General features: G+C 39.6%; 1 protein-coding gene across 13 annotated transcripts in view; it reads left to right on the top strand.

Annotated features, from left to right (window-relative positions):
• The window catches only part of DTNA (dystrobrevin alpha), a 351,322-nt gene that overhangs the window by 279,307 nt on the left and 59,884 nt on the right, over positions 1–12,131 (top strand). For 12 of the 13 annotated variants that reach the window (XM_049620219.1, XM_049620211.1, XM_049620212.1 and 9 more), the window contains 4 exons: positions 3,447–3,552; positions 4,801–4,967; positions 7,361–7,485; positions 12,021–12,104. In XM_049620219.1, the coding sequence (XP_049476176.1) occupies positions 3,447–3,552; positions 4,801–4,967; positions 7,361–7,485; positions 12,021–12,104 (482 nt within the window). The remainder of the gene's footprint in view (positions 1–3,446; positions 3,553–4,800; positions 4,968–7,360; positions 7,486–12,020; positions 12,105–12,131) is intronic. The other variant, XM_049620213.1, reaches the window with a different exon arrangement.

Here is a 12,131-nt window from a genome sequence, read left to right as displayed (position 1 = left end):
TTTTTTCAGCTTCTTTACCCATTCCTCTATGGATGGACCCTTGGACTGCTTCCATATCTTGGCTATTGTAAATAATGCTGCAGTAAACACAATGGTGCATATATCTTTTTGAATTCGTATTGTCATTTTCTTTGGGTGAATCCCACTAGTGGGATTACTGAGTCATATGGTAGTTCTATTTTTAATAGAACTTTTAATCCATACTGTTTTTCACAGTGGCTGCACCAACTTAATTCCCATCAACAGTGCCTGAGGTTCCATTTTCTCCACATCCTCGCCAACATTTGTTATTTCTTGTCTTTTTGATTCTAACCATTTTGATAGGTGTGGGGTGAAATTTCACCGTGGTTTTGATTTGCGTTTCTCTCATGATTAGTGATGTTGCGCATCTTTTCATGTGTCTCTTGGCCATATGTATATCTTCTTTGGAAAAAATATCTATTCAGGTCCTCTGCCCATTTTTAATTGGATTATTTGGTTTTTTGGTGTTGAGTTGTGTAATTGTCTATATATTCTGGGTGTTAACGCCTTATCAGATGTATTATTTGCAAATATCTTCACCCATTCTGTAGGTTGTCTATTTGTTTTGTTGATGGTTTCCTTTGCTCTGCAGAAGTTTTTTTATTTTGGTGTAGTTCCAATAGTTCATTTTGTTTCTTGTTTCTCTAGATGACTTTTTTTAAGTTTATCTATTTTGTGAGAGAGAGAGAGAGAGAGAGAGAGAGAGAAAGAAAACTTAAGCATGCACATGTGGGGGAGGAGTAGAGCGAGAGGGAGAAGGGGGGGCGGGGAGGGAGAGAGAGATAATCCCAAGCAGGTTCCACACTGTCAGTGCAGAGCCCTATGTGAGGCTCAAACTCACCAACCATTGATATTGACCTGAGCCAAAATCAAGAGTTGGATGTTCAACTGACTAAGCCACCCAGGCACCCCTTGATGACTGTCTTTTATTTTAATACAACCTACCTGTTCAATAAGATTTATATATGATGTTACCACAGCACAAAGTTCCTTTTGAAATATCTTATAGACTGTCTTATTCCATAATTTTCTTATATATCCTCAATGATGAAAAATTTATATGTGTTGAAATCATAATAGCATTTTTGGAGACTTCCAGGAGTGATTTTCAGCCAGTCTCATGATCAAAATGGATAAGATTTTTTTAAGTATAAGAAGAGGCAACACAAGTATAAATAAATAAATAATAAGACCAGTTTATATTTGTGCTCCATAAACTGGCTATAACAGCAGTTTGAATGATGAAATTCTAAAATTGTTTGCATTGCTTCATTGGAGAAAGTACAAGCCATTCCAAGTAATTATTTTGAAAGACAGGATTATTTCAGATACTACAAATTGTGGTAACTTCTTAAAAAATGTTGTCTCATTACTTATACTTTACATAAATAGCTTTTTTTAATGTTTATTCATTTTTTTTAATTTTTTTTTAACGTTTATTCATTTTTGAGACAGAGAGAGACAGAGCATGAATGGGGGAGGGTCAGAGAGAGGGAGACACAGAATCTGAAACAGGCTCCAGGCTCTGAGCTGTCAGCACAGAGCCCGACGCGGGGCTCGAACTCACGGACCTCGAGATCATGACCTGAGCCGAAGTTGGCCGCTTAACCGACTGAGCCACCCAGGCGCCCCAATGTTTATTCATTTTCGAGAGGGGGAGGAGGGGCAGAGAGAGAGGGAGACACAGAATCCAAAGCAGTTCCAGGCTCCAAGCTGTCAGCACAGAGCCCAATGAGGGGCTCAGACTCACAGACCATGAGATCATGACCTGAGCCAAAGTCGGACACAACCTACTGAGCCACCCAGGCACCCCTACATAAATATCTTTTAATAATAATGTTACCACCCTATAATACTTAAGCTATCTAGTATTTTGAGGGAAAGCTACCATTGTAACTATCTGCTGATAAAAAAGATTAATTAAAGAGTACCAAAATATTTTGTGTGTGAAACTACAAGGACTAGTATCAGATAGGTGCCTTGAAAAGGTATGATAGTTCTTCACAACCGATTTCTTATCTAAAGATATAAATCTATCCCTGGGCTGTCTGTTCTGTTCCATTGATCTAAGTATCTATTTTTGTGCCAGCAATACTGTTTTGATTACTATGGCTTTGTAGTACATCTTGAAATCTAGAATTGTGACACCTCCAGCTTTGTTTTTCTTTTTCAAGATTTTTCAAGATTGCTTTCTTTTTTGGGGGGGTCTTTTGTAGAGAACAGATGGTGACCAGAGGGGAGGTGGGTGGGGGGATGAGTGAAATAGGTGATGGGGATTAAGAGTACCATCATGTTGTTTTTTAATGTTTATTTATTATTGAGAGACAGAGAGACACAGAGCGTGAGCAGGGGAGGGGTAGAGAGAGGGGGAGACCCAGAATCTGAAGTAGGCTCCAGGCTGTGAGCTATCAGCACAGAGCCTGACGCGGGGCTCGAACTCACAAACTGTGAGATCATGACCTTCGCCCAACCAACTGAGCTACCCAGGCGCCCCAAGAGTACCATTCATCTTGATGAGCACTGAGTAACATATAGAATTGTTGAATCACTATATTGTACACCTGCAACTAATGTAACACTGTGTGTTAACTATACTGGAATTAAAATAAAATTTAAAAAAAACACAAGCAAGCAAACCAAAAACTACCCCATCCATCTGATATTACAATTCAAAATTTCAAATAAAATAGTGATTTTTGCATATAAACCTGTTATTTTTTGTTATTCATCCTGCTATAATATCATGTATTCATATAACTTCTTATTTTTGTCATTTTGAAGGAAATTTAAAATCCATTCCTTTTCCATATCAGAAAGGACCAGGATAATGCAGACAGATGCAAACTGAGTTAAGAGGAAAGATATATCAAGAAGGGAAAAAGAATTTTTGAAACTGTAGACTGTCCTAACAACGAAGGGTCACTCCCTCCTCACAGGATTTCCTCCTAATCTTGTATGGCAAGAACCATTCACATTAACCATGAAGTATTTAGTACTTACAGAAGTGGAGAAAGTTTAGAAGGGAAGTTGTCCTACAAATGTAGAAGACCGAGCGACTGCTATGGGAATTGTGGTTTACCACGACTGGGTAAAGTTGTAGAGAGCAAGTCTACTCTTTGTCTTTCCTTACCGTTTTCATACTGCCCCTCATACACAAAAGCGACCCTCTCAGAATTGTCGCTCTCCCTATGACAATATTGACTCAGCCTCAATGGAGATAATCCAGTCCTATGTGTGTTTAAGTGTTAAAGCAACCAATGGTTTAAATTCAGAACTAGCTCTTTAGGTATTAGACTATATTCTCGTTCTTCATGTATTAGAGGTTAATGGAATGTCCTCTTTCTTTAGTCGCAAAGGGCATGTACACAGCAGGTAAATTCACATTATTCTCTGTTCTAAATTTTTGTGGGTTTTTTTTGATGTAGAAAAAGGTCACCTTAAACGGTTTCTTGGACACACTCATGTCCGACCCTCCCCCGCAGTGTCTGGTCTGGCTGCCCCTTCTGCATCGGCTGGCAAATGTAGAAAATGGTGAGTAGTTACTACTGAGCTACGGCAGTTTTTAAAATTATTGAAATTGTTCTCTCAAGTCTACAGTTATTAAGCCAAGGTCGCTTAGTCGTTTTGAGTTTCGAAAGACCCTTTCTCCCTGATCCGTAAGGCATTAGAGGCTCACTGCAAAATTAGGAGAGTCAATTCCATAAACTCATTAAATCTCGCTGTGTGCCTCTCACTTACAAGTGGAGTGTGGCTGTAGACTGGCTCTAGCCGCAGAAGAATTTCAATAATGAATATAACATTTTTTAGTATGATAGCGTTATGTTTAGGCATGAACTTCCAATACTGGTATTCATGGCATTGACTGTTCCTGGGCACTTGGCCAAGAATAGGTGGAGGAGATGGAAAGAAATTAGGTTATGGTACCTTGCTCCTCTGTAGTTATACGCTTCAAATGGAAGCTTTCGGTGATTGTGGTTACATAAATAACTTGACCAAAGGCCATTGCTTGGTAGCATGTAGACAGTTACTTGGATCTGATTATTTGTTAGCTTCAAGTCTCAAGTATTTTACCTCACCTGCTTTATAATTCAAATTGTCTGCCAATGAGAGTGAAGCGTCTCTCGAACTACCTGAATTAGAACTGTATTCAGATAATTTACACATCTCTTTGGGCATCTGCCTGTCCATCTGCCTCTCAGGAAAGAAAAAAAAATGTTAAATGGAGGCAATGTCACTCATGAAATAAGCCCATTAGCCACTCCATTATTAAAAAAAAAAATTCCATTCTCATCCAGTGTTTCTACTCTCCCTCATATCCCTTTCTTTTTTCTCCCTCTCATTTTCCATTTCTCTAACATTTGCTCTCTACCCATGCGACAGTCCGTTGTGTTCATCATTGTACTTCTGAGTCTTCCAGCGAGCTGTGCTAGTCTCCTAGAGACAGAGAGCAGTTTGGGGGAAAGACGGGTCAGTTTGGGGAATTTATATTCTTGTAGTGTAAGAGATGGGAGCAAAAGAGCAAATGGCATTGCATAAATCTGGTATTAAAAGAAGACCTATCCTCTATCCCATTTCATTTCCTCCACCTTCCACACACATGCTTGAAAAGGACAGCGAGAGTCCAGGGATAAACATGATGCTTCTCTCAGGCAAAATTGACTATCATCTGAAATCATGGCAGACAGCAAAACAATGCAATTCCCATTCGGCTGTACTTTTCCTTATTCTGGCTCATACTCTGATTTGCTCATTTTTTTCTCCATTTACTACCCCCCTTAGTGTTCCATCCGGTGGAATGTTCTTACTGCCACAGCGAGAGTATGATGGGATTCCGCTACCGATGCCAACAGTGTCACAATTACCAGCTCTGTCAGGACTGCTTCTGGAGGGGACATGCCGGTGGTTCCCATAGCAACCAACACCAAATGAAAGAGTACACATCATGGGTAAGGCCAGGTCCAGTCAACACACACTTGGCTGCATGAGTGTCGCTTAGAATGCAAGGGAACATCAAGGATGGGGAGAGAATTAAAGAGCAAACCTACCTTCTCTAACAGTCCTTCCTTTCCTTTCCGTCCCACCGCCCACCTCCCTGGGATGTCTTAATTGTTGTATCTGAATCCAGGGTCGCTTCCTAAGACTTAAACTATAGGAAGACTCAAACTATGTTACTTCTTGGAATACAGACAACTCAGTACTGGGTTAGATAACAACTGACCAAGCACCTTCTGGAACATAATTTCTTTTTCACAGTAGGTTAAGGCTCTTTCCAATTTTTGTTTTATTTTGTTTGTGGGAATCGCTTAAAAATTATTGTTTGTTTCTTTTTTTCTTGGTTTCCGAAGTTCTGTTAAGTGCGCGACTAGAGCATAAAGGAAAGACGTGTGAGCCACGCGTCTTTTTTTTTTTTTTTTTTTTTTACTTTTTTGGAGGAGGGGAGATTGTGCCTATATGAGCAAATCATCTTTTTGTAAATAGTGTGAGTGACCAATTTGCCAAAAATGACTTGTCAGTATCTGTCCATGTGATGGATGTGTGGGAGGAATTTGACCCATGAGCTTGCTGTTCACGCAGTTTAGTTGGCTGACCTGTGTCTCAGTTACACTCCAAGATCAGTTCCCCGATGTTGTTCTTTGTACTTCTGTGAAAGTATTGCTCTATATATGGGTTGGTTTTTGTTGCATGAACCATCAGACCTGTCAACCCCTCTTGGAACACTTCTGCGTTAAAAGAAAATGCAAACTTCTTTTGAGTTTTTTTCTGTATTTTCTGTATTTCAATTAACCTATAGTCTTTATTAAAGAGGAACTTACTGTTCTTTTTTTATAAAGGAGGTCTTCAGAAAATGCATTTTAAATCAGAATGTTCTCTCTAGGAATTATTATTGGGAACCAAGATTCAGTGTAAATATATTACTTTTTTTTCTAGCATCTGTCAGGTTGTGAATTCAAGGCATCACAGTGATTCACTAAGGCATCGTCTACTGAGGGCTTTATGCCAGTTCAGATGCCACCTCCTACCGTTGGTTATGTCACATGCTGAGGATGGATATACTAACACAGATCATGAAATACAATTTAGTGCAGAAGATAGGAAAAAACACTTTCTATTTTCTTATGGTCAGCAGCCTACCAATTTTCAAACTTGCTCTATCTCAGATCCTGGAGGGCTAGTGTTCAAAGACTAAGCATTTTTTCATTGTTGTTTTATATAAATACTAAAGTCAGTTTGGGAGTCTCTTTCTTAGGGATCGTGGGCTCTTAAAATTATATGGCAGGGCAATGTCTTTCCAACGTAGAATCAGTCTCCTCAAGAGGATAAAGAGGCTCCAGTGTTTATGGGGGTGAAGGGCTGTTGCTGTGGCTGCGTTTTAAATGTTCTAAGAATTATATCTCCTAGCAGAAGAAGAGGGACTTCTTAAATGCCCCTATCACTTAGCTTTTAAATAATGAAGACAAAAGTCACTTCATTGTATTGCCACTTCTGGGCTCTGTGTGTAAAAGAAGGCGACAAAGTTGTAAGTGGCTTCTCATGGAAAAGTTGGCATAAAGATTTATTAAGTGTGATAGATTCTTTTTGATAGATTTGGCTGGAAGATTTTAAGATAAACATCCTACTGGTCTAAATGAAAAAGAGCGATCATGATGCTCTGGAAAGAACATGAATTTTAAACCCTAAAGCCTCAAATTGAAGCTCCACTTTTCCTTTTTACTGGATGTATCCAGCCACACCTGAGACATTTTGCACCTGGATGCCTGTGAAAGCTTCTGCTCATCTTCTTACGTCCACTCCTATCTCCTCCCAAATCATTTTCTGTTCTTAAGCAGGAGCAATCCTTCTAGAATCACCTCTGACCCTGTCACCTCTATGATTTAAGTTCTTTCATTGTCTCCCTCTGCATCTGAGATAAAGACCACAGTCCTTGATGTGGCATAGAAGGACTTCAATGATCTGCCTTCTGCTTTCGTCTCCAGAGTGGGGTCTCTTCTTCCTCCATCTGGAATTACCTTCTCAATCCCTTGAGTTTTGATCAGAAGGACTCCTGCTGGTCCCTTGAGTCCCAGCTCAGATGTCCTATGCACAATGACTGCTTCCATTTATCACAGCATTTGCTAACACTAAGCAGCAGGAAGCAGGTACTCTGGTGGCTTGTCCCGGCACTTTAGTCCCAGCACTGAGCCAACTCTCTGACTTAGAGTAGACACGCACAGAAGACTTCATGCATAAACCAGTGAATGAATGAGTGAGTGAACGAGTATCTATTGTGAGAGCAAATCATCTCATAAAATACTACGTATATATTAGTTATTGTCACTTCTACCTTTCTTCTCCTTTCCAGAAATCACCTGCTAAGAAGCTAACTAATGCATTAAGCAAGTCTCTGAGCTGTGCTTCCAGCCGTGAACCCTTGCACCCCATGTTCCCTGACCAGCCTGAGAAGCCACTCAACTTGGCGCACATCGTGTGAGTATCTCTGCCCTCCAGATGAAAAGATGTCTTTCGTCATTGACACACGTCCACATACATACAAGGCAAATTCATGTTTGTTGTCAGGGACCACATTTTACATTTTAATTTAAAAAAAAAGAAAGTGAAAATAACATGATTATAATTTTTACTCTAGGGGTATACAGTACTTCTGTCTTGATGTGCAAGTAAAGTATGCAACACTAATGTAAATCACCTGTAGGTGGAAAATATTCAAAAAGCATCATTATAAAATATAGATGTGAGAGAGTTTTTATAATTGAACATTAACAATCAATGGAATTAATTTTAAGAAAATTTTAAGGTGCACTAAGCCTTAATATCACGTGTGCTTTGGGTCCCCAAAATAAAAACTCTTTGCTGCATTTATCTGCAGAGCCAGTCATCTTAAAGATGTCAACAAATCTAGAAATTGTCATTGTCTTATCCTAAACTACACAACTTTAGAAGAATCATGACCTGTGCGTGGGAAGGTTGAAGAGGGAGAGTCGGGTGGTAAAATTCATCAGAACATCCAAAAATAGACTAAAAAATTCTTTCTCCAAAGTATTTGTGAGTTTGGTGGGTAGAGAGTGGGCTAGGAAAGAGTGCTACCACCCATTCTTTCCACCCCCCAGAAGCCTCATGCCTGGGAGCCTCTCTCAGGCCTGCATGGCCAGATTACAGGGGAGGCTGAAGTAGAAGAAAATATTTCTTCCTTGGTGTTATCTTGGGCTGAAAAGAAGAAACAAGCATATCGTCTGCATCCGTGCCCAGTTAGGAATTATGTAGTCAAAGGTATGTCAGAAAGGCTCTAGAAAAGGTGGTCTCCCCTCTATACAAACTCCTTTTTGTTTTGCACCATTCAGCAGGACCTCCTGCACCGCAGGGCCTATGTTTGCTTGTTGACATCCAGAGCTGAGCTGATCAGACCTATCAAGATTAGGAATCCACCAGGGCAATGTCCATGCTTCAGGCAGTTCAGAATATGACCCATTAAAGATGCCGTGATGGATGCGACCTTTATGAAAGTAGTAACTCTTTCCTCTGATGGACCTAAGCAAATATCATCAAATGATTGGTGCTGTGACATGTCTATGGCTTTATGTAAATACTACAAGGCTCTGTCTGGTTTGCTCCCAAGTGTGTTTTGAGGGTTCACTGCCTTCAGCAATACACACAGCCTGGAGGCTTTTGTTGCGGGCATGGGCTAAGCATCCAAAAAACTAATGTAAACCAATTAGGTAGAATGTGGTTAACTTATTTTTGGAAATTTTATCCTGAAAATAAGCCAGGGGTAAATAAATCTGTGGAGTATCCCAAAGGGCCAATCACTTGCAGAAAACGACCTCATACGAGCTGTTCTTATTAAGATCTCAACTGTTCTTCCCATAGCCAGAGACAATCACTAAGTTTTTAATAAAAGAATAAAACTAAGTGAGAGCAAGTCTATGCTGTCTGACCTCTGCCATGGAGTCATTTCCTACCAGCCTGGCTAAGAGTTTCACCCCAGAGAACAACGTTCAATCAGAGCTGATGGGTGTAAGGAAAATAGAGAGTGAATGTGAACAGCCTGACTCTAAGAGCTTTGAAGTGGAACAGAATTAGGAATGCTTCCTCCCACTTGGAGACAAAATTAGGAAGTGAGGCAGAGTGAAATAAATTTCATGGTCAGTCACACTGCAGTATTACCTAGCACAAAGCCTGTACCCCGTCATGCTCCGGCCTGGTGTGTGTGTGTGTGTGTGTGTGTGTGTGTGTGTGTGTGTGTTATTTAATTGGCTAATGAGTAAACAAACTTTTAACCTTAATTTCTGATGTGTTATTCAATGAACTAACTGAGGGCAATCTCTGCACAATTTGAGTTCCTTGAAGAGTTTCAGGATTCTCTTAAAATTCTCCACTAATATGCCTTTTTCTGGAAAAAGTTCCATATATTTAACCAGATTCTCCAAATAGTCCTCTAATCAAAGTAGTGATCTATACTCACTGATAATATATTTTTCCAGGGTGAATGTCTCAACTTTAAAATGCAAATTGTAGAAAATATTTCATTATTGAAATAACATACAAGAAATTCTGCACGCAGAATGCCCAATCTATATTAGACCAGAATTTCTTTTCTGTTTTTAACTTTAGACGTTTTTCTCTCATTTACTATTCAAATGTCTTTTTCCTAAATAGATACCCATGTCTTTTTCTTTTTGTTTTTTGGATAGGGGTATCTAAGACTTCTAATTTTAAAATATGCTGTTCATTTAGCTATTCTAAATTATCGTAGATACATAAGGCTGCTCAAGTGGTGACATTTTGGTATTTTGGCATTTGTTCTTAGCTATTGTATTTCTTGTCAATTTTACCATGATTAACAGTCTCTATTCTATTCAATTCCTTGCTGCCAAAAGTGATACTTGGTAAGTAGTTCAATAGTCCCCTGTGTGCTTATAAAGACTTATAATCATAAGTGGTTATGAGACACAAAACAAGTGAGTAACGTGAGGCCACTTTAAAGGTAATTCTGCCTTCAGCTGAACACTTTCCATTCACAAGACAAATGCCAATTTTATAAAAACGTCCTCTGTGAAGGTCTCGTCCACAGGGAAAAGTTTGCACTAGATCCCTGTGACTTTATCTTGTGGAGCTATTTCTTGTTCATAAGAATAAATACGTTTAAAATTCCCAGCGTGACCTACTTATTAGGTAAAGTAACTTCTCATTTGATTATGGAGGAAATAGGAGCCTCAGTTCCTTTGACAGCCACCATTTGGTGCCAAGGTTAGTTATAGTTGTGTCCCAAGTTCAACATTTCCATGATGAACCTGAAACATGAAGCCATTCGCTAAGAAACTGCAGTTTCAGCTTTGCGGTGGCCAGGTTCCATAGAGTAAATTTACTAGGCTCGGTAAAAAGCATTCCAACTCTACTTGTTTTCTCATTTCCTGGAGCTAGAGCACAAAGGGAAAATTAAAAAAGACAAAAGAGAACCAGAAACGTGGGTCAAGTTGATAGTTTCAAACTTCTTGCAAAGTTAACAATGCAGGTATTTCATTCTTCTTACTGTTTTAAAATCCGATTTACCTAACTTTTCAAAAATCACATAGGACATTTGCATAAAATTAACATCCTTCTTACGAAATGAAAGTGTTGTGCTCAAGGTAGAATTAGTTTTAAACTAGCCTCATGTGGGCCAAGACACATCCTAGATAAATAATGCAAAATGCTAAGATAGTCTTCAAAACTCCAGCTAATGTATTTACAGTAGATAAAATAGTTAAGCGCTATTTTGACCTCATCCAACAGATAATGTCTTTAAAAATCTTAGAATACTGTTTAGCACCAAGTACCGGGAACCAAAATTTCAGTGAATTTTTGCAAATAGTGCTGTCAAAATTATAGCATCGCGTCCACTCCCATAAACGCACTGAGACAAACAAGTCTACCTTTTCCCCAGGATCTCTGCATTGTGGAATCCAACACCAGCTGGTTCCCTAAGGTAGAAACTAAACCATTGCAAATGTGTCTCTTGATCAAGCCAACACAACTAGATTCTGTAGGCTACTGTGATTAATATCTAGTGTTCAAGAATTCTGCACCGTCAAACTCAAATATGGAACTACCCTGAGATCAAATGTCCTCTGACTCAAAATGATGCCTTGCCTCATTATCCATATTCTGAACTCTCAATTCCATCTCATAGAGCATATTCCAGCGAACCTAACATAAGACTAAAAACCACTTGGAGATGAGATAGGCATCTCAGCTCTACCACTTTGCCTGAACCAAGACCTTAGTGATAGGGACAGAATGCCAGGCGATAATGAAAAATACCGTTGGAATGGCAGACCCCGTGTAGTCGGAGCTTGAGGCCGTGTACAGTTCGGAGAAATACTGAACCCTATTTTCTTTCTCTCATCATATGAGAAGAACTGAAGTTTATGGGATGCCTTGCACTATGTGCCCTATTATACGGAACATCCAGATAATAGAAACTCACTAAACCCTGTGGTGTTTGACAGCATCTTCACATAGAACAAATAGGGCATGGTATGCTTTTGCAACTGAGTCGCTCCAGACCAGGTATATTGAGAAAGGGCCATTGTCACGCGGAGCACAGGAAAAGCTTCTGAAGCCCCAGGAATCCTCTGCTTTCCAAGAGGATGTAGATTCTGCTTATCATTAATTTTTCAGAGCTTCTCCTTTTAGAAGACAGTGGATCTGAAGCTGCCCCAGAGTCCTTGCTCCATTCAAGCATGTGACTCAGTGAAACAGCAAGACTCAAAGCTCACGGATAAATATTCCTATGGCATCCAGAGGTCTTCCTCCTAATTGTTAATGGACATCCACGTTTTCAAGGAAATGTAACTTCCCAGAACACTTAAATAATTTCAGTGCAAAATACAAAATTTTGTGTTGATCCTGGGGATGATAGATCTCTGATCTTTGCAGCCCTTTTCCTGGAGAGATGGTGGATAGTTTTTAACTTGTGACTTTTACTTGTTTTAACTTTCCACCCACACTGTGCTTCGTTTTAGGCCACCCAGACCTGTAACCAGCATGAATGACACCCTCTTCTCCCACTCTGTCCCCTCCTCAGGAAGTCCTTTCATTACCAGGAGGTAAGTTCCCATCTTATTATGAAATAA

Source organism: Panthera uncia (assembly GCF_023721935.1).
Source record: "Panthera uncia isolate 11264 chromosome D3 unlocalized genomic scaffold, Puncia_PCG_1.0 HiC_scaffold_8, whole genome shotgun sequence".
Lineage (NCBI taxonomy): Eukaryota > Metazoa > Chordata > Mammalia > Carnivora > Felidae > Panthera > Panthera uncia.
This window is presented reverse-complemented; position numbering and strand designations above follow the sequence as displayed.